The sequence below is a fragment of the Aegilops tauschii genome, chromosome 6 (assembly GCF_002575655.3).
Source record: "Aegilops tauschii subsp. strangulata cultivar AL8/78 chromosome 6, Aet v6.0, whole genome shotgun sequence".
Classification (NCBI taxonomy): domain Eukaryota; kingdom Viridiplantae; phylum Streptophyta; class Magnoliopsida; order Poales; family Poaceae; genus Aegilops; species Aegilops tauschii.
In genome coordinates, this window is record NC_053040.3 from 211,564,323 (window position 1) to 211,586,239 (window position 21,917).

General features: G+C 47.9%; 1 protein-coding gene and 1 long non-coding RNA gene across 2 annotated transcripts; one reads left to right on the plus strand and one right to left on the minus strand.

Moving 5' to 3' along the window:
* Positions 1-1,723: 1,723 nt before the first annotated feature.
* On the minus strand, positions 1,724-4,776 carry LOC109772008 (probable protein phosphatase 2C 12). The gene is made up of 4 exons (XM_020330705.4): positions 4,170-4,776; positions 2,668-3,027; positions 2,446-2,563; positions 1,724-2,348 (listed from the first exon to the last, which is right to left on the minus strand). The coding sequence occupies exons 1-4, from the start codon at positions 4,347-4,349 to the stop codon at positions 1,927-1,929; spliced, it is 1,080 nt and encodes a 359-aa protein (XP_020186294.1). The 5' UTR covers positions 4,350-4,776; the 3' UTR covers positions 1,724-1,926.
* An 11,960-nt stretch (positions 4,777-16,736) lies between these two features.
* On the plus strand, positions 16,737-17,575 carry LOC123494259 (uncharacterized). Its single transcript, XR_006664831.1, has 2 exons — positions 16,737-16,857; positions 17,142-17,575. It is a non-coding gene; the product is annotated as an uncharacterized lncRNA (long non-coding RNA).
* The last annotated feature ends 4,342 nt before the right edge of the window (positions 17,576-21,917 follow it).

The following is a 21,917-nucleotide window of genomic DNA, read 5'->3' on the forward strand; positions in this document are numbered from 1 at the left end:
AGGATTTTTGTTTTACATGCAACGTTTCCCAACAGTCCCACTTGAAAAAAAAATCTGATGTACAACTCTTTGTTTTTCGTGAAGCTCTTCACGGGGTGCTCCAAAACTCTTAGTTCAACGAATCCTCGTGGAGTTGGGGAAATATTACCCGCCACTGCCACCAGTAAGTGGATAACCCTTTATTTTATATCCCCAAGTTACCCAGTCAAATAGACCCTTCCCACCAAAAATTTCAATCTTGAAACTGGAGCTAGCTGTAAGCCAAACATGATAAACTGCCACTCCCTCCGTTCACAAATATAGTTTTGGATATTTTGTATAGACTACATAGAGACTGAAGTGAGTGAACAAACACACTATAACATGTCAATATACATTCGATTCCGAAAATAGTTAGAACATCTTATATTTGTGAACAGAGGAAGCATTTGGTAAAGCTGTAATTCCCGGGTGAAACTCCTTCAAAGTGGATTTGCTGGAGTGGTGTAGTCCCAGACACTAAAAAATCATTTTTTTTTCAGTGAGTCCCTTATGCGTGCTTCATGAATTTAGGGCATGGGAATGTGAGAATAAAGAAGAGAGTTGGAGGATCAAACTTGAGAAGTTGCCTTCCCGTACCTCTTCGTTTGTGACTCTCAGGAGCACATGCGATATGGTTTCCTTGCCTCCTGTCGGCACAGCCTCCTTGACTTCCTCGGCACTGCGATATGGTTTCCTTGCCTCCTGTCGGCGCAGCCTCCTTGACTTCCTCGGCACTACCCCGTGCCTCATCTCATGTAGCCTTAGCGCCATGGATGCGTGGTGGATCCATCCTTGACCGGTGGGAGGACTATATTTTTAAGTCTTTTTGAATTTGGTTATGTTTTGGGTCCTGTTTAGGAAGGCGAGGCGACTACAAAGTTCTAGCGCGTCTAGCATAGTGGGAGTTGTGTATCCGACGGATCACACGAAATTCGGTTGGTGTTTGTCTACGGTGGATCCACTTGAATCCGGTCTTCACTTGTGTCATCGTGTGTCTACAAGTTGGATCCTTTCGATCTACACTTCTTTGCATCGGCGGCGGTTGATGTTTTGGTGAGCTGGTCTTGTTCGGCCTTAGCACAATGATTTTCCGACTGTCTACTACAACAAGGTTTGTCCGACTTCGATGAGGAAGGGTTGATGACGCCGGATGCCTTCGGCTCGCTCTAGTGCTTGTAATCATCGCTAGGAGGTCAAGAGACTTGGGTGTAATTTTTATCAATTCTGGTGTTTTCTGAACCGCGTTTACAAGTTATGCAACAAAAAGCAAAAACCTGAGAAGTTAATTAGCAAGGGACCCGCAGGTGCAAATAAAATATAGTAAAAATATAAAAAAGATCAGACTTTTTTTTTTGCAACACACATGTTTGAATGTTTTATTCTCGTGCAAAATTTCGTGGGGAAATAACATTCAATGTGCCAACAAAAATATATCAATACTCTGAAAAGGCTCATTTTTAAAGCAGTTCGAGCTGTCTGTTTTGTTTTTTCTATGCAAAGCATCGCAAATGTGATTTCTTCACTAAAATTTGTACGGGGGAGGACACTCGAGAATGTTTTTCTGCAGCAAAGTTTGGAATTTTTTGAAACTTTTCCAAATTTAGTGTTTATCCAGGTGCATTTGCACCTCGGAGCGTACTTGCGATTATTTGGCTGGATTTCTTATCTGGTGTGTGAGTGTGATGGGAGACGCACAACATCCTTGATAGCCGTCCGGCCGAGGATCCGCAAGGAGTCCGCGGGTAGTATTTTTCTTCAGCCGAAACTATCTTACACTTACACAAACCTAGAAAAGTATTTGCATCACATTTGCAAAAAATGAAAAGCAAAACCCCGGCAAAAAAGAGAGAAACATGTACAAGATGGAGCTGAACGGCCGGCCTTTTGCCGGAGCCTGAGCGCCGGCTAGAGCTTCGTGGGCGCTGCGGCGGTGTGGTCGTGCAGGAAGAGGCAGACCGCGGAGCAGTCGTCCACCCGTGAGGACGGGTACTTGGTCTTCCACCTCTGCACCGCCGCCTCCACCACGGCCTTGGACGCGTGCTGCTTCCGCGGCGTGGCGCAGACGATGGACACCACCTCCTCGTTGCTCAGCACGTCCCACACCCCGTCCGTGGCCAGGATGATGAACAGGTCCGCGTCGCTTATCCGGTGCGCCGTCACCTGCGGCGTCGAGATGACGCCGTGGTGCTTCAGCCTCGAGTCCCCCAGCGCGCGCGCCATGGCCAGCCCCGGGAGGTTCTCGCCGGGCAGCCACACCCGCATCACGCCCGGCTCCTCCCTCAGCGCGAACACGCGCCCCTCGCACCTCTTGATCCTCTCCGCCTCCTCTGTACGTACGTGATCACATCAAAGCTTAGTTAATTACATCACTGCAATGCAATGGCGGAATGGTCAATGAAAGAATGCAGTGGCCGGAGGTCTCACCAGGCAGGCCGGGCTTCTGGTCAGTGGTGAGCTGCACGGCCTTGAGGTACCCGGCCCCAGACATGGTCGCAAGAACCGCCCTCGAGTCCCCGAGGTTGGCAATGATCAGATCCTTGCCCTGTTACCCATCAAATTCAAGACACGGATTTTTTTTTTTGTAAGATGATAAGCTGCTGCTGCTGCTGTTCTCTTTGTGTAATACTCGATCAATTGACTAGTTACCTGCTTGATGGCACACACTGCCGTGGTGCCACTGAAGGCGCAGTCCATATTGGCTTGCAGCTTGAGCTCGTTGTCCATGGCCTTGAACGCATTGCTGCAGGCCTCCCTCCACTCCTCCAGCATCTGCGACGGGTGCGGCGACGAGTTGCCGCTGCTGTCCGCGGAGGACGACGGCGAGGCGTCGCTGAACACGGGGTCGTCGGCGTCCGCGTCCGCGTCCGCGTCCGCCAGGAGCAGCGCGTTCCGGTGGCTCAGGACCATGAAGGGGAGGTAGTCCCTCACCAGCTTGCTCACCAAGTGGCCGCATCTGCCGTGGCCGTCGAACACGCCGCAGAACACGCCGTCCTCCATGCCGAATCCCTGGTGAAAAACAAAACAAAATTCATGAGATTCGGACAAAATTGCACAGTTGATTTGAAGATTCTGAAATATACTACTGTACTGTACTATTCGGTAGGTAGTTAAAAACTCGAATGGTAGGTGAGGTTAGTGGTGTTCGGTAAAGCAATCTTTGGGAACAATTTGGAATCTTTGGAAACACATGGCTGCTTTGGAACCTTTACAGGATCACATGGTGTCCCTCTTTTCGATGTACTAGATCACATCACATGGTGCAATGATTGCGGGAAAAAAAATTAGCTGCCACAACAAAACTAAATCTGAATGATTTCACTCGTTTGGCCGTTTCGAAATTTTTTCACCCTTTTGGTCGAACGACAATGGTTTGCACAACAAAACTACTAGTAGGAGTAGTACAGTACTCTAGCATTCGCCAAAGTGTAATAATTAGCCCCTCCTGACATTATGAACTTCCTTCACCATCTCTCTAACAAGAATTAGTACAAATGAAAAAGGTTCGACAATTTGTCAATTGAACCTCCTAGTTCCTGGAAACGTTTTAAACACCTAAATAAATAGCTAAAAGTTAGGGGGGGAAACTTGGAACGGTAGCCACAGTACTGTACAGTTCGGATTTAGACAGGGCAGAAGCGAAAACTAGGTGGAGTAATTTGACCGCAAAAAAGATTGTACTAGTCCAGTTGTGCTGTTGATGGAAATATCTGTAGAATGTTGAGCCACCACAGAAGCTTGAAGGAAAAAGATAAACTGCTCTACGGCCACAAAAATCAGCCACTAGCTAGCACCAAGAACACACCTCAAGTTTCAGGCATAAGCATAACCCAGTAATCGAAACCACCCCAGCTAACCCAATAAAGGCACGAATTCCAGCATATATAGGAGTACTAGTAAGGAATCATATAGAAAAAAAAAGATTCACAGATAACTGCAGAACAAATTAAGAGGTTCTTGTGATGAGCCGATAAGCTCATGGAATGGAAGCTCCCTCCCAGCTGGCCTCAAGAACACCCAAAAGCAGAGTAGAGTTAAAACAGGGACAATTGGAGCGCAAAATGGAGGAATTCAACCCAAACCCAACCAACATCAAGCACGGGAAAGTAGATAGTACTACTTCAAGATAGAGGCGGCGAAGAAATTACTACCTGGCAGAGGATGACGGCGTCCTGGTTGGGGCCTTTCTTGCCCTTCTGGGAGAAGAGGGAGGCCACCTTCCTCGGCGACGACGCGCCGCCTCCTCCTTCCTCGTCCATGACGTACACGATGCTCTCGTCCGCCTCCTGCCCCTGCTGGCCGAGGTGCTCCGAGGACGCGCATATCCCCATCAAGACCCTCCGAGAATCAGGACCCTTCAAGATTCTTCCGCGGCGAGGAGGAGGAGGATGCGCTGTGCTTCCGCAGGTCCGAGTTGTTTAAGAAGCCATGGGTCCGCGGATTCGAAGGGGGAGTGGAGGCGGTCAGCGGCCAAGGAAGGAGGGTAGACAGAGGTTGAGGGAAGAAAGCTGTGGGCGTTTTAAAGCGGGGGCGGGGCGGAGGGATTAGGATCGGGACGCAGCAGGGATTAAGACCGTGATTAGGCAAGTTGTGAGCAATAATGGACGCTAGTCTAGTGGTAGTGGCTCATGGAGGGAGGGAGGGAGATGTCATGCAGGAGCACGAGGTTTCGGCGCGTTTTTCCCGTCGCGGGAACCCGTCCCGTGGGCCGGCTCCGGCCCTGTTTCTTAAAGCTGCCTATTTTTACCCGCCAATTTCGTTTTGTACCCGCGGCCGCGCCGCTCTAAAAAGAAAGTGTTTCAGCCGGAGCTCATTTTTGGAAAGTAATACCGCCGGTCGCTTGGATTGCACGGCCGGCGTCGGCTATCATTGTTTTTGTTCTTTCTCCGACTCTTTTTCTTTTTTTTATTAATTAATAATGTCGTCACGTTTGTCATGTACTGCTATGTTTTTTTTTAACAAGCAAAGGCACTAAGAGGTGCCTAATTTCATTCAGCTCAAAGAGATAGTACAAAGAAAGTTACATAGATCTGCAGATGATAAGAGGGGAGGATAAGAAGAAACTATGAGAATGAGCTGAATAAAAGATCCTATAAGGCAAAGTGGAAGGACCACAATGCGATGACCAACATGATCAGGAGAAGCAGGATTACATACTGCAGCCAAAACATGGCAGCAGGCCTGAAGGGGAAAAGAAATTTAAAACAACCAAGCGCTGCAGCCGCTAGATACTCCAAAGACTGTCCATCTTGACATAAGAAGCTTGCAGGCGCCGAAAAGAGCAGTTACAGCAAGCCGGACCTGTAAGAGAGAAACTTCCTTCAGCATCCCAGAGATGCGCACAACCTGCAAAACAAAGAAAAAATACTTTGCATCTCCAACAGTCCAAGTCCACCATAGTTCTAAGGGCTGTAACACCCACGATGCGGCTATATCTCTCACGTGTCGAGGCACGACTTAGAGGCATAACCGCATTGTAGATTTTGTCGCGAGAAGGGTCATCTTCACACAATCCCATGTAATGAACAAGAATGGGATAAAGAGAGTTGGCTTACAATCGCCACTTCACACAATTCATAAATAAATTCATACATCATTCAAGATACACACATAGACCGACTACGGTCAAATCCAAATGAAAAGAAGATAACCCCAATTGCTAGATCCCCGATCGTCCCAACTGGGCTCCACTACTGATCATCAGGAAACGAAACATAGTAACGACCAAGTTCCTCGTCGAACTCCCACTTGAGTTCGGTAGCATCGCCTGCACTGGCGTTAACGGCACCTGCAACTGTTGTGATAGTATCTGGTGAGTCACGAGGACTCAGCAATCTCAAAGCCCGCGAGATCAAGACTATTTAAGCTTATGGGTAGGAAGTGGTAATGAGGTGGAGTTGCAGCAAGCACTAAGCAAATATGGCGGCTAACATACGCAAATAAGAGCGAGAACAGAAGCAACAGAACGGTCGAGAAGGTAGAAGTGATCAAGAGGTGATCCTGAAACTACTTACACACAATCATAACACAAAGACCGTGTTCACTTCCCGGACTCCGTTGAAAAGAGACCATCACGGCTACACACGCGGTTGATGCGTTTTAATTAAGTCAAGTGTCAAGTTCTCTATAACCGGACATTAACAAATTCCCATCTGCCACATAACCGCGGGCACGGCTCTCGAAAGTTTATACCCTGCAGGGGTGTCCCAACTTAGCCCATCATAAGCTCTCACGGTCAACGAAGGATATTCCTTCTCCCGGGAAGACCCGATCAGTCTCGGAATCCCGGTTTACAAGACATTTCGACAATGGTAAAACAAGACCAGCAAAGCCGCCCGATGTGCCAACAAATCCTGATAGGAGCTGCACATATCTCGTTCTCAGGGCACACCGGATGAACACTACGTACAACTAAAACCAGACCTCAAGTTTCTCTGAGGTGGCGCTGAAAGTGGATCTAGTTCGGACCAACACTCAGAGGAGCACTGGCCCGGGGGGGTAAATAAAGATGACCCTCGGGCTCCGGAAACCCAAGGGAAAAAGGCTAGGTGAGGCAAATGTAAAACCAAGGTTGGGCCTTACTGGAGGAGTTTTATTCAAAGCGAACTGTCAAGGGGTTCCCATAACACCCAACCGCGTAAGGAACGCAAAATCAAGGAACATAACACCGGTATGACGGAAACTAGGGCGGCAAGAGTGGAAAAAACACCAGGCATAAGGCCGAGCCTTCCACCCTTTACCAAGTATATAGATGCATTAATTAAAATAAGATATATTGTGATATCCCAACAATATCCATGTCCCAACATGGAACAAACTTCATCTTCACCTGCAAATAACAACGCTATAAGAGGGGCTGAGCAAAAGCGGTAACATAGCCAAACAACGGTTTGCTAGGAAAGGATGGTTAGAGGCTTGACATGGTAATATGGGAGGCATGATATAACAAGTGGTAGGTAGCGCAACATAGCGATAGAGCGAACAACTAGCAAGCAAAGATAGAAGTGATTTCGAGGGTATGGTCATCTTGCCTGAGATCCCGCAAGGAAGAAGAACGGGTCCATGAAGAAGACAAACGGACGTAGTCGAACGAATCCTCACAACTCCGGAACGAAACCGAAGCTAACGAGAGACGTAAACCGGAAAGAAGCAAACAACATGGTAAACAACCAACACATAAGCATGGCATGATGCACAATCAAGTATGATGCATGTCCAGTTTAATGAGGCATGGCATGGCAAAGTGCACAAACAATACTACAAATTAAGTGGAGCTCAATAAGCAACAAGTTGCATATTGACGAAACACCACATCAATTATTTAGTTCTCTCTCGGTTATGTACCCAACAATATTAAATGTTATTAAACATGGCAAAAGGGTGAAGCATAAGTAAACTAACTATTTAGGCAAGTTTAAAATGAGGCCGGAAACAACAAACAACAATTCCGGAAAATCCCCATATGCGTGTTTTGGATTTGGTACTGTTCTACCTATTACATAATTTTAGAGTTGTTAAACATGCAAAGTAAGTGCACCAAGTTAAACTAGGCATTTTTCCACCCCATTTACATATCAGGTTTATTTAAAACCGAGCTACGGTTATTTAGTTATGAAATAAAGCATTTTAGCATGGCATTCGAGCAAATTTAATCAAAAAACATTTTAAAGATTTCAAACATGGATGAAAGCAGCATATTATGAAACTAGATGAAAAACTAAGCATTTTTCATATATAAAATATTTACATATGATGCACCACTTGTGAGTTATTAAATGCAAGAACTCTAGGGGTTTTTCTGCAAAACTGGCAGTCTCTGGATAAATAGCTAAAATCGTTCCGCGAAAAAAAAACATGAATCGGGCCGAATCTGGCTAGGTCAGCAGTGTACAGGAGAGTGGCTGGAGGGGCGGCTCACCCATGGGCTAGGCCCAGTCGGTGGAGAGGCAAGGCTGGCAGGGCGACGCAGGTGGGCTGCCGGGCCGAAGCAGAGGAGCGGCTGGGCCGGATCTGGCGAAGGGGAGGTGGCCCAAGCGCGTGCAGTCGGTCGTGTGACTTGGCGCGGTCAATGCGAGCGAGGAGCGGGTCGAGGCGCTGGTTCAGGCGAGCGAAGCAGAGGTGCAGGACTTGGCAGGCGCAGATGGTCTCCGGCGAGGGCACCGGTGGCCGGGGACGGGCGCGGGGATCCACCGGATCTGACGAGGGGAGATGGTTCCTGATGGTGGGAGTCAAACAGGACGACGGCAGCTCAACTCTTGTGAAGAAATACAGAGAGCGAGTGAATTCAGATAAGAGATAAAGGGAGAAGAAACGGGAAGAAAAAGTAGGGAACCACGGGCGCGGGTGGCTAGATGTGCTCACCGGCGAGCTGCAGAAGGGCCGGGCTTGGAGCACTGGTGCTCGGCGATGAGCATCAGGGAGGCAGGAGGCCTCGGGCGCCGGGCATCCACGAGCTCGGGGGGTTCAGGGCGCGATCAACACGAGCAGCGCTCGCGTCCTGAAACTGACGAAGCGGGCGGCGACAGCTTCGTTCCTCTGATCGAAGCAGAGACGAGGCCCTGCGGCGGGAGGCGAGCAAGGGCAGTCGGGCGAGAGGAGCCGGGCGGAGGCGACCCGATCCGGCGGCACGAACGGCAGGGACGGGGAGGACACACACGGCGGCTCCGTTCACCGGCGGCCATGGCAGCAGGGGCGAGCCCCGTTCGTTTCCTGGCAGATAAGAAAACAAACGAGGAAGGGAGAGAGATTAGAGAAGGAAGGAGAGGGAAACGGGGGAGAGAAAGAGGAGACGGGCGCAAGTCATCTATTGGGTTCGCCGGAGAGGGTCGATGGCGTGGCCGGAGGCGGGGACGAGGTGCTCGGGGACAGGGAGGTGAGGTGGCTTGGGGAGGCAGGGAGACTCCTGGAAGCGCACGGGAGCAGCGGAAGTTGGGCACGAGGTGCTCGGGGAGGGATCGAGCGAGAGGAGCGGCGCGGCTGTGGGTTGGTTCGGAGCTGAAAACGAGGGAGATGGTCGGAGGCTGGTGGTGGTGGGGATGGACCTGGGAGGATCCCGATGGAGATGCGAGAGAGAGAGTGGCGGCGGCGGCTAGGAGGATCCCTAGAAATTAGGGATTTGGTCTCGGTTTAGACTAGTATATATAGCGAGTGGGTTAGGTTAGGGGCTATCTTCTCCCTCCGATCGTAATCGGACAGACGGAAAAGATAGGCTAGGGAGAGTCTAATAAAGAACCGAAGATACTTTCCGGATGTTTGGGCATGATCCGGATCCAACGGTGACGACTGCTCGGGTCGGGTTCGGGAAATGTCGTGGAATTGTCACGGCAGATGTCCTTAGTGTCAGGACTTAGCCGCGAGGCCAGCGCATCTATGTGGTAGCTTGAGAGGGGTTGGGCGGAATCGAGAGACGCAACACAAGACAAGAATTTAGACAGCTTCGGGCCCCGGGAAACATCATCCGGTAATAGCCCTACATGCTGTTTGTGGCTAGGTCTCATTATGCTCATGAGAGAGTCGCCGGTAAGCCGGCTCTTTGTGTCTAGCCCTAGAGATTGTTTCTTGTTGCTTGTCCCTCTTTGGGGTGCCTTGCCCCTCCTTATATAAGTTAGAGGGGCGGGTTACATGCGGAGTCCTAGTAGGACTAGGACTAGTCTATCTTTTCTTACAAGTTGAATACAAATCCGGGTCTTGCTTCCTCGTAAAGGAAATATTCGTCATCCCTTTCTCCTTAAGCCGGCCCACCAGAGTATAAGCCAGCCTGCTGGGCCTTGGGCCTTGTCATTCGTTTGATCCGCCCGCCGGGTCTCCAGTGAGTCACAATGTCCAGGCGGGTTACCTGTGAATCGCCATGTTCGGGCGGATCACCAGTGAGTCGCCAAGCTCTAGCCAGGTCTCTGGTGAGTCGCCAAGTCTGGCCAGGTCTCTGGTGAGTCGCCAAGTCTGGCCAGGTCTCTGGTGAGTCACCAAGTCTGGCCGGGTCATACCGCGGGGTATATCCCCGACATTAGCCCGCAGTTTAATTTGGATTTATCCATGTTAAACTGATCCTGCAAAATAACTGAAGAACAAATTTGACAGGTTGTGCTCCGGGTTAAATATTCTTGTAAGCCGGCACCTGATCATCCTTAAGTCCTTGACATTTTCTCCTGGAATATCCGGGTCAATTTCCTAGCTTCATAATCCATTTGCTGACATTGGCTCTTATAAAGAAATATTATATGAAATAATCCATTTGAGTCGGTTTCCAAAACTCCGGCTTAATAAACATCTTAGACTCAAGATTCATCTGGTGATCCGCCAGTTTAAAGATGTAGAGGCTGGCTAGTTATAATTGCCAAAATTACCGTCTTGTAAATATTGATAACACCGGGTCATAACTGTTGCCGACGCCGGGTCATTATTATTGGTGACACCGGGTCATGCTTGTTGCAAACACCGGGTTAATCTGGTCTGCTCCAAACTGAGAATTTAAAGATTTTTTCTCCCTTATATGCATATCACCTGTAGCCCCCAAGTCTTAAGAGGAGAACATAGTGATAACTTAAGACTTGCTTCAATATAAGTGTTGCAACCTTGAAGAAAACCGGGTTATTCATCTCAATCATTAGTCATAAACTGAATATTCCACATATGTAGCCCCCAAGTACCGGGTTGTCATGCTTGCAGCAACCTGGGACTTGTAATTGCCTTATGCTCATAAAAACTTCAACCAGTGTAGCCCCCAAGGGCCGGGTCATTATATAATAATGAGCAGGGACTTTGTAAATATGATCATGTAAACTTGACTAGCAACGTGTAGCCCCCAAGGGCCGGGTCAGTAAGATATTACCGAGCTGGGACTTTGTATATGATTCATTGATAATAGCAGCATATGATGTAATCTCCACCATGGGGCTTGAACCCACGTCCACAAGGTTAAGAGCTTTGTACTCTACCAACTGAGTAGTGGATCTTTCAATATAATAGATTAAGGCTTGTGTACCTTGAATTTTCGACAGGAGCAATTGGTAGCCCCCAAGGGCCGGCTCATTACAATGTGATGAGTCGGGTCTTCAATAAGTTGAGCAAAAAATGTCTTTACATTAGCCCCCAAGTGCCATGGTGCATGCTGGCAGTGACATGGGACTTGCATATTTGATGTGATCTCAATTTAAATAATGTAGCCCCCAAGTGCCGGGTCGTAAGCCTGCAGCGACTCGGGACTATTCTTTCCATTGTAGAATAAATCATATCCATTGATAAAATAATAGCCATTGCGCCAAAGCGACTTTGAATACCTCATCTGCTGATAAGTAGATCCGGAGTTTAAATATTCGGCGGCTCTTGGCCAATGGCGATTTAATACGCCTCCATTGTAAGCCGAAATTTGTACAACCCGGCGGCTTATAGCCTTTGAGAAAATCAAGAATTGATAACCCTTTTGAGACACCAATTTCAATCTAAGATGATGGGCTTGAATTTAATCATTTATGTAAGTCATAGCTCTGTAAATCCTGCAGAGTTTAAACAACATATGCCCTGGCGACTTAACGTCAAAAACCAGAGCGGGTAACCACCCAAATGTAGTCTTATCCTGCACATAATTAGATCACAAGATTCCTTGGCGGTTTACCGCAGGGCGGGTCATAATATCTCACATATAACCATTGATGTGTAACAAGGAGTCACAGATAAGCCTGTTATGAATCATAACTTTGAAACATAACTATAATAATAATATTATACCTGTGATATTGAATTTTCACTGCCGGTTTATGTGACCTGTGCAGTAAGGGTGATAACCCAATCTTTAGAAATCAAGACTTCCAAATGTTTATAATTGTGATATGATGGCGACTTATCATCCAAAGTCAAACTGGGTTAAATAGCAACCACTCATATACACTTTAGATATGATCAAAAGAGCTTCAAATAAAATCCAAAAATTGTTTGCAAAAAGAGACTTCAAAAAATTTGAGGCTTCTAATTCGAATACGATCAGAAAACCGTCCCAAAGGGGTTAAGCTAAGATTCGAATACGATCATATAGCCCCCAGTGGCTTTGGTGTTGCCGATCAAGAGGGTACCGACAGCTATGTTCTCTTTGGTTCGAATACGACCTATGTTTGAACAGGAAGCCCCCAAATGACCTTGAGAGTTGTTTAACGACGCTGATTCGAATACGATCCACGTCGGTTCCCAAAAGGGGTTGAGCTATGATTCGAATACGATCAAGAAGCCCCCTAGTGAGCTCGGCAGTGTGCTGATCAAGAGGGTACCGACAGCTATGTTCTCTTTGGTTCGAATACGACCTATGTTTGAACAGGAAGCCCCCTAGTGATCATGAGAATATTTAACGACTCTGATTTGAATACGATCAGGGTCACACCTAAAGGGTTATGCTAAATTCGAATACGATCAGCTCCCAATGGTCATTAAAGCAGGGTACCTATGTTTGGGTTGTGCTTTGTAACAGACTCTTTTTGGTCCCTTTAATTTTTCCTGAGAACTCGAACTTTTGCGAGAGATAAATTCTTTTTGAACCGGAAAAACTGGATATTGAGAGTTTCAAAGCTTTGTGATAAACAAATTTACCATGAACCGGATTTTGAACCGGATTTGAGAGCTTCAAAACTTTGTGGCAGATAAATTTCCCTTGAACCGGATTTTAAACCGGATATTTAAGAGCTTCAGTGCTTTGTGGGAGATGTCAAGTCTCTTGAGCCGGATCTAAACCGGAATCCTTCTTTTTAAGCCGGAAATTTTCTGACGGCCTTTAAACTTTTTACCAATATGGTGGTAGCCTCCGGGACCGGGTTATTTTTCCCTCCAATGACCCGGAGTTCTTGAATGCATTGAAACCGACCAATGCTGCCGAGTCATATCATTGTAGCCCCCGAGTCTCAAGATGACTCGAGGAGTTGGCTTTGAGATTCTCCATATTGACCATAGCATAAGGTGTATATCATTGGTGTTGATAGCGCGATGTGAATCCACAGAAGGTTGAGGTGACGGCGGCGAGTTATAAATGATCATGTATGAGGCGTGTCAGCAACTCGGCCAATGGTCCCTTCCAACTGGCTGTTTGAAGTTAACTAAACTTTAGTGGCGGCGACTTGTGCGCCTGCCCATTTGAACCATCCAGCACCGACGGCGGGCAGACAGGTGTGGCCTGGTATGTTGATATAGACCAGGCCGCGAGAAACAGAACGACAAAGATGATCGCAGCATCAGGGGCAGCTTAGATGAATCGGACGCGGCATTGTAAACCATTGCGGACGGGGAAAATCGGCACCGGTGTTGTAAACCGGCACAGACGGGCGAGTTAATCGCAGGCATGGCCCCGGCAAGCTGATGTAAACCAGGCCACAGGGACGGCGACTTGCTCATGTTCATTCATCGTGTAATGTGACACGGACGAACACCGGGCAGTACGTTGCCAGCGCGTGCTCCATAACCACGTTTTATAATGAATAATTGTCCTGCATATCAAAATATACGGTCCGAAGTAACTGTTCTTTTGACAAAAACAATGTGTCAAAAATAGACTTAGATAGATGTCACCTGATATGTTAGGCCGGAAATTATCCGCCATGGAGTTGATGGTCACCACGGTGAAGCTAAAATCAACCATGGATGAGTCGCCCGAAGGAGCAAACGGATGAGTCGGCCGTAGCGTTGTACGCTGGTGCGGACGAGCAAATTGTTCTCCGCGTCGTAAACCAGCGTGGACGCGTGAACCGGCCGCGAGGGCGGACGGGCGATTCGTCCGTGGTGTTGTAAGGCGGTGCGGACGGGCGAGTCGGCCGGCGCGTTGATGTAAACCAGGCAGCGGGGACGACGACTTGCATGTGTATCCGTCGAGCAACATGACACGGACGAACGAACGTCAGTGTAGATTTATACTGGTGTGCGCTCCATATCCGCCGTACAACACCTTTGTCCTGAATGATTATCCTGCGTAAAAATATTACGGGACAAAGTAATTGTTCTCAAAAATTAATATGTGTTGTTAAAACAGACTGCACGATTTTCACCTGATGTTTGAACGAGAGATGATCTCGTCTGTCTTCATAAACAGTGAGCCATTGTCCTGTTTTCCTTGGACAAAAGACGACTTGTGCGTACGTCCTCCGGGACACACTGACGAAGGCAGCAATATCGGGTCATGGCACAGAGGCGAGTTGGTAGTACGGTTGCTTGTTTTAGCCGCGGAGGCAGCAGGCGCTGGAGGCGATGTGACGGAGCGACGCGTCGGCCATGGCAGAGCCGCGGCAGCGGGGGAGCGGCCGGGTCGATCCAGGCGGGTCTGACCCAGTTGTGGTGGCCGTGGATAACCCACGCCCGCCCGGGTCGTGTTTTTTTTACTGCATGCTTCAGCGTATGCACGCGCAGCCTGTTCGTGAAGCGTGGCGCCCGAGGCTGCGGTCTTGAAATTTGGAGTGTTAGGTCATGTGTTGGCCGTATGCACTTTTTCCCTGTTGATGATCCAGTAGTAGTAGTACTTGAACTCTTCCCCGATTGACTCGGATGCCCGCGCTCGGTCGTAGATGGACTACAAAATCTGAATTGTACTCGGATCAGACTAGTTCACCTTTAGCTTTTAGCTCAAGCGTCTAATCAGTTAAGGAATATTCCTCCTGATGTATCTCACGTGGGCTAGTAACCCCTTTTTCCTTTCCTTTTGAGCCAGGAGTCCGACTTGATTTCCTGGCCGCTGGTACTCTGCGTCGGGAACGCCTCGGAAACAGCTGAGGTGGAGACATGTTCGTACTTCCGAACCTGACGCGCGTGATGGAACTCTTGTCGGTCTTGACGACGTACAGGTGCAGCGGCGTCGTACAACATCTTGCAGCAGAATCGATCTCCGACGGCAAAAACGCAGCGGCGGCAGCATAAGGAAAAAACCATAACATCTTCCAGAAAATTGACTTTGCCGGTTCTGTCTTAAGCCGGCCCATGCCGTAGAGCGCCGCCATCGCCCGCTTTGGCATCTAGCCAAGAGTAGGTTTTCACCCAGATCTGTTCGAAGAACTCCATCTGCTTCTTGTGCACGGACCGCCGCCTTCTTTATCGAAGACTAGACCAAGGGAAAGAACCTCCTAAATTCAATGGCACCAAAAGAATACACCATCAAAATCCCAGGTAGTCGTAAAAAAATTGGGACATATTGGTAGCACGCACGAAAGTTCACTTGAACCTCACACTGCTAAGACCCCATCGATGAGAAAAATTCATTCAAACGACGAAGAGTTTGAACAGTGCATCTTAGAGGATGAATGCCACCATTCAATTTACATTGATCAACCCAAGCCCACGCCACGTCCGGTGAGAATTTTTCCACTTGCTCGCACCCATCTACTTACCGAGATTCCACCAACCTCTTTTACATTCTCTATCATTCCTTTGCTGTCATTGGCCGTGTGCATTCCCCGCAAAAAAAAGTTGGTCGTGTGCACCATGATCCATGCCCTCTACGGATATGGACCAGATGTCAGGCGATCCTATGAGGTGTATCATGGTCCCGCACTGTAATTCCTGATGTCGAACTGTATAAGTCTTATGATTCGTGGATGTTTTGTTTTGCTTCATATCAAAAGTATGTCCTCGTTGCAATGCACCGGCTGTTTTGCTACTATGTGTGTGTATATATAAATCTACTATGTGAGTAAATTTAGATTTATACACCTTTTTAGAGCCAAGAGCTTCTATTGATCGACGCAAAGTATAATCATGCCGAATACATGGGGTTAAAAAAGCCAGAGCCTAGGATGGCCAGGAATTGTCGAGAACAGAGGAGGAGAGTTGTCTAGCAGCGGGTTGCCATAAATTCATACCTATATACTTGTAAGTTTATATTGGCCACATGTTTAACAACCCCCCCCCCCCTCCAATACTACTTGTTTGCTCCTAATTTTCATATGAACACTACATACTTTGATCCAAAATTACACAATCCTACCTCCACACGTTAAACGATCTACACCTCCCTGCCCAGATTGCCTGCGGTCCTCTCCCACCCCACCCACCGCGCACGAGGCCCACCTGACAAACGTCTGACACACCCAACGCAGAAAACACACACATTACCCGCTGCCCTCCCCCCACCCACCATGCATGGGGCCTACCTGACATATGCTAACCAGACAACATCCTCCGCCTCTCCCACCCCTACCCACAGTGCAAGGGGCCTACCTAATATATTCCAAACCGGTGGCATCCAAAAGCTGGGTCGACATGAAGGGAGAAGAGCCGCCATAGAATGAGAAAGACGAGGAACGCTGACCCGACATATGCCAACCCTCTAGCTCGGCAGACAGGAAGGGAGCACCGGAAGAGCTGGGACGGAGAGCACATGTTCGACAGTAAACAAACGAGACCCAGTCAGTCAAATAGTCGGCGCATGCTTTTACCTACCTGGGGAAATATCATTGTTTTAAAGGCATCTGTGAAGCGTCGCCTAGGCGATGCCTTAGCGTCGGGGCGCCCTCGGTGGCAAGGCGTCGAACCTGCCTTATACATCGTCGTAAAGCGTCCACTTTAGATCCTAGGGCGTCTGAATCGTCCGCCTAGGTGCGTAGGGCGGCGCCATGGGCCAGATCGGATGCCACGGGATGCTTCCAGGCGGGAAAGAGTGGCCCGTGCGGGAAGCTTTCGCGGGAAATATTGGGCTTGCACGCTAGTGCGAACAGGTATAAGGCGAAGGGCAGGACAGAGAGGATCGAACCAATCGTCCAATCCACCCGATAGGGTTTCCTTCTCTCCTTCTGACCTTTGGCGGCGGCTCCTTCCTCTACAGCTCCGATCTGTGCCCCTCCTCGTCGGGCTCAACTCTCCTTCCTCCTCTGGCGCAACAGCAAGGTGTGGCTCCCGTTCTCATCTCACTTCTACCTTGGCCTCCTCTGAATTTTCTTCTACCCTTCCAAGTACTCCGTTTCTCCCTGCATTGTAGGTAGATCCGTAGATGTGCTTGGCTGCTTGCCTACTCCGCCTCTGCATCTGTTTGCTCCCAAATCTGCTTCTCCATCCACAAGGCAGCAACCCCACCATCGCTTCTTTCCTTCCCCATGCTTGTCTGCTTGCTCTAGTGATTTGGCTCTTCTCTCTTTGACGACTGATTGAGCCTTTTCTCGGTGTTGTTGCAGTAGCGAGGTGTCCCTGCTCTGATGGATCCTATGAAAAGAGCTACATCAGATGATCCAGTTTGGAAGTATGGGTTTTGGCCAGATTTAGAGAGGAAAGATTTACTCCAGTGTACATTTTGTGGAAAGATCGTCCATGCTGGCATGAGAAGGCTCAAGCAACACCTTTCTGGGGGTTGCAGTGATGCAGATATGTGTCCCGAGGCATCCATGAAGATTATGATAGAGATGCGCAAATCCTTAAACACTAGAAAGTTTAAAGCTATGGAGCGATATATTGATGAGAAGCATGAAGCTGAAGTTTTTCCTGTGGATGAACATGTCGAATGGCTTAGCCAAAAATATTGTTTTATCTCACAACCGTCAGGTATATGTACATGTGGTTTCGTCTGTACGAGTTCCTTAACTATGTCCCACGTCTTCTTGTTTGCTGCCTCCATACCATTCTTCTTCATCACATTTGCTTTCGGGTGTTGCATCCCACTGTACATAACTCCAACGCTTTGTCCGGCAAAAGATTCACTACAAAATCTATTGCAACCTAAAATATTTTAAAAGTGGTAAAAACCAGTAAAACTTTATGGGTTAATCTGGATAAAACACTGCTAATTAGGATAATTAGCGTAAAAGTATATTAAAATAGAAGTGGTAAACATTGGAATTGACTTTTTTTATGTAAACAACACTTATTTTATTATTCCTAAAAGAATTTCTAGGAAGAAACACTCTGGCGTTGTAATCCCCGATCGACTGGGCAGGATGGGAGCAAGTTCTTCCTGTTCCGTTTTCTACCTAGTAAAACAGATGGAGATATAATTTAGTGTGCCCAGTTGCTTGATCAGGTCTCGGTGGGCTATATTACATCCCTTGGCTAGAACTTCGCTTTTGTACACGAGGGCACCCTAAGCGAGGGTTTCTTGTGCCTACTGTCGGTGCCACCGTTGGTCTATCTCGTCTTCTACAGCCTTAGGGCTATGAAAGCACGGTGGATCCTGGCTCTGCCGGCGGGAGGGCTCTGTTTACATATGGTTTTTTCGGTTTTGTTAGGGTTTGTGTCCCCCTCAAAGAGGCGAGGCGGCGGCTCTTTGAAGATGGAATAAGGTTCTCTCTGCCTAGCCCCGTTCTGATGGTGTTTCTAGCATCGATGGAGGGCGTGTGGAGGTTTGTCTACGGCGGATCTCGCGGGATTCGATCGGCGTTTGTTTTCAATGGATCCATGTGGATCCGTTCTTCATTCGTGTGTGTTTATGTGTCTACAGATTGAATCATTCTGATCTACGCATCTCTTAATCAATGGTGGTTGTTGTCGTGATGTGTGCTGGTTCTATGGGGTCTTAGCACGATGACTTTCCGACTGTCTACTACAACAAGGTTTATCCAGCTCTGATGAAGAAGATGCGATGACAACAGCGCGTCCTCGGCTTGCTTCAGTGTTTGTAGTCCTCGGCTTATATATATTACTTCTGTTGTTCTTTATACTATCTTAACCGTTGATAAATAGATTAAAAGTTTTCCTGAAAAGAACCCGATGAAGATAGTCTACTAACCTCGATCGCTGCCGCCATGCACCAATCGATCTATTAATTGGCCGTACCTCATTTTGTACGTGGTATGTACAATTGCGCTGACATCTCTCTCTCGTTCTTCTCCAGTTTTTTTTTTTGATGGAGAAAAAGTTTTATTCCATATGGATAGGGTTACAATCGAGAGGCAATAAGCCCTCAACACAAGGGGGTCATCTGTCTAGCCATACAGCAGTAGTACTTTCCGTAAGACTATACAAAGCCAACCGATCTGCTACCCTATTTTGCTCACGTTTAATTTGCGAAGGAATAAAAATTCTATCAGCCATAAGATGACGTATTTCCGCTACCAAATGTCCATAAGTCGATGAGATGCTCTCCTGATAAGGCGGCCGGTGCCACCGAGGAGTCGGACTGAACGACGATGGGTAAGGTGCAATGCTAAATAGCTAGTGCCATACCCTGCATTATTGCATGTAGCTCCGCCTCCACTGCCTCATTGCAGTTGAAAATGCATCGGTACGCCGCAAAGATTACACTCCCGTCATGCCGGCGCAAAACCATTCCGGCCGCCGCCGAGCCGTCTACAGAAGAGAAGGATCCATCAACCGACAGTGCTGCCTGACCCACACTTGGTCGTGGCCACGGCAAGCAAGCTTCTTTCCGCACGACAGGCCGCTCTTGCCTTACCTGCATCTTCCCTTTTATGATCTCCTCCGTTGTATACCTCCTGGACAATTCTAATGATTGCATGTAGCTCTGGAGATATGTCACCGACACTGCCACCGGTGGAACCTCCTTCCCATGCGCCCCGTCATAGACCGCAAATTCCATATCCTCCATAGCATCATAATCACAGAATCCTGCATCATGTCATCGCAGTTCGCCAGGACGTTTAACAACCAATCTTGCCCAGTATCCCGAAGGAGCTCTTGATCTCATAGCCTCCATACTGTGCGCATCTGGGTCCACACTTGGCGGGCATGATTGCATGTCATCAGAGCATGAAAACTAGTCTGCTTCTCCCTTCCACATAGAGGACAGCTATCTCTAGTAGAGACATGTCTATATTTCTTGCAAGCATTAGTTGGGAGAGCACCAGACACCACTTTACAGGCCATAATCCTCATCTTGAGGGGCATCTTGGCTCCCCAAATTGTTTGCCAGATTGATCTCTGGCCGCTTGGGCTGTTGCTTGGCGCGCCATGATTGAGTGAGGACTCATGAGCAAGACGATACGCCGAACGAACTGTAAACGATGGATAGGGAAGAGTCTTATCCATGTAGATGGCTAAGCCGGTGGACAGGGAAGAGTCTTATCCATGTAGATGGCTAAGCTACAGAGCAGGCACCAAGTGTTCTCGCTTGAAAGGTGATCTTTTTCCAAAAAAAGACATTTTATTATTTAAGAGGTTTAAATATTACATCCGGTCTTTGCATAACTAAAATGCACACAGTTTACAAAGTCCCCATAACAAGTCAAATAAAAGAAAAAGGCGAAATACACAGAAATTTGTATATATGTATTACTCCTAAACCGTCGGTGGCACAACCCTAACCCTAAGATCATGCTGTCATCTATGTTGGGTAAAAGTATGCCTCGTCATAGCCTCTAATCGTGTACACACCTCCGTAAACAAGTCTCGATTCTCCACTCATTGTAGAGAGGACCATAAATGAAGCGTCCCGGTACATCTGTGGATAACCTGCATAAGATAAATATTATCAAAAACTTTATCATTTCTACATAGCCAAAGCGACCAATTTATGGCAAGCGCTCCCACCTTGAGAAGAATCCTAAACCTGTGATCAATCCCATGCAACCAATTGCCAAATATGTTAGCAACACTACAAAGAGGATACAAGTTAGAAGCTATTTGAATGGCTGACCATAAGAATGAGCCAATTTAAATTGAAAAAACAAATATTTTATTGTCTCATCATGCGGACCAAATACATTGCATACTTCCATGTCAATTCCTCATAAAAAGGTTGTTTTTAGTAAGAATGACTCTGCGACGAAGATACCATACAAATATTTTATTCTTAAGAGGTATCTTCTGTAGGGGAACATAGTATTTCAAAAAATTTACCTATGATCACGCAAGATCTATTTAGGAGATGCATAGCAACGAGACAGGAGAGTGTGTCCACGCACCATCGTAGACCGAAAGCGGGAGCGTTTAGTAACGCGGTTGATGTAGTCAAACGTCTTCACGATCCAACCGATCCAAGTACCGAACGTACGGCACCTCCATGTTCAGCACACGTTCAACACGATGACGTCCCTCGAGCTCTTGATCCAACAGAGGTTCGGGGATGTAGATGAGTTCCATCAGCACGATGGCGTGATCCATGCAGGGCTTCGCCTAAGCACTACGACAATATGATCTGAGGTGTAATCTGTGGAGGGGGCACCGCACACGGCTAAGACAATTGATCTTTTTTCTGTTCTAGGGTGCCCCCTGCCTCCGTATATAAAGGAGGAGAGGGGGAGGCCGGCCGGCCCCTGTAGAGCGTGCCAAGAGAGAGGAGTCCTACTAGGACTCCAAGTCCTAGTAGGATTCCACTTGGTGGAAGGGGGAAGAAGGAAGGGAGAGGGAGAGGGAAAGGGAAAGGGAAAGGGGGGCCGCGCCCCCTCCCCTAGTCCTATTCGGACTCCCCATGGGGGGGCCACCTCCTCGTGGCATGCCCTCTCTCTCCCCTAAGGCCCATGTTGGCCCATTACTTCCCGGGGGGTTTCGGTAACCCCTCCGGCACTCCATTTTTACCCGGTACCTCTCGGAACTCTTCCGGTGTCCGAATAACATCGTCCAATATATCATTCTTTATGTCTCGACCGTTTCGAGACTCCTCGTCATGTCCGTGATCTCATCCGGGACTCCGAACAACATTCGTTCATCAGAACACATAACTCATATAATACACAATCGTCATCGAACGTTAAGCGTGCGGACCCTACGGGTTCGAGAACTATGTAGACATGACCGAGACACCTCTCCGGTCAATAACCAATAGGGGAACCTGGATGCTCATATAGGTTCCTACATATTCTACGAAGATCTTTATCGGTCAAACCGCATAACAACATACGTTATTCCCTTTGTCATCCGTATGTTACTTGCCCGAGATTCGATCGTCGGTATCATCATACCTAGTTCAATCTCGTTACCGGCAAGTATCTTTACTCGTTCCGTAATGCATCATCCCGCAACTAACCCATTAGTCACATTGCTTGCATGGCTTATAGTGATGT

What these genes read in the sequence shown, in the direction of transcription:
- LOC109772008 (XM_020330705.4), bottom strand. Translation starts at nt 4,349, where the DNA reads ATGGGGATATGCGCGTCCTCGGAGCACCTCGGCCAGCAGGGGCAGGAG. An exon ending in ACGCCGTCATCCTCTGCCAG is followed by an intron (nt 3,028 to 4,169) that starts GTAGTAATTTCT and finishes GTTTTTCACCAG; the next exon opens with GGATTCGGCATGGAGGACGG. An exon ending in CCAGAAGCCCGGCCTGCCTG is followed by an intron (nt 2,349 to 2,445) that starts GTGAGACCTCCG and finishes ACGTACGTACAG; the next exon opens with AGGAGGCGGAGAGGATCAAG.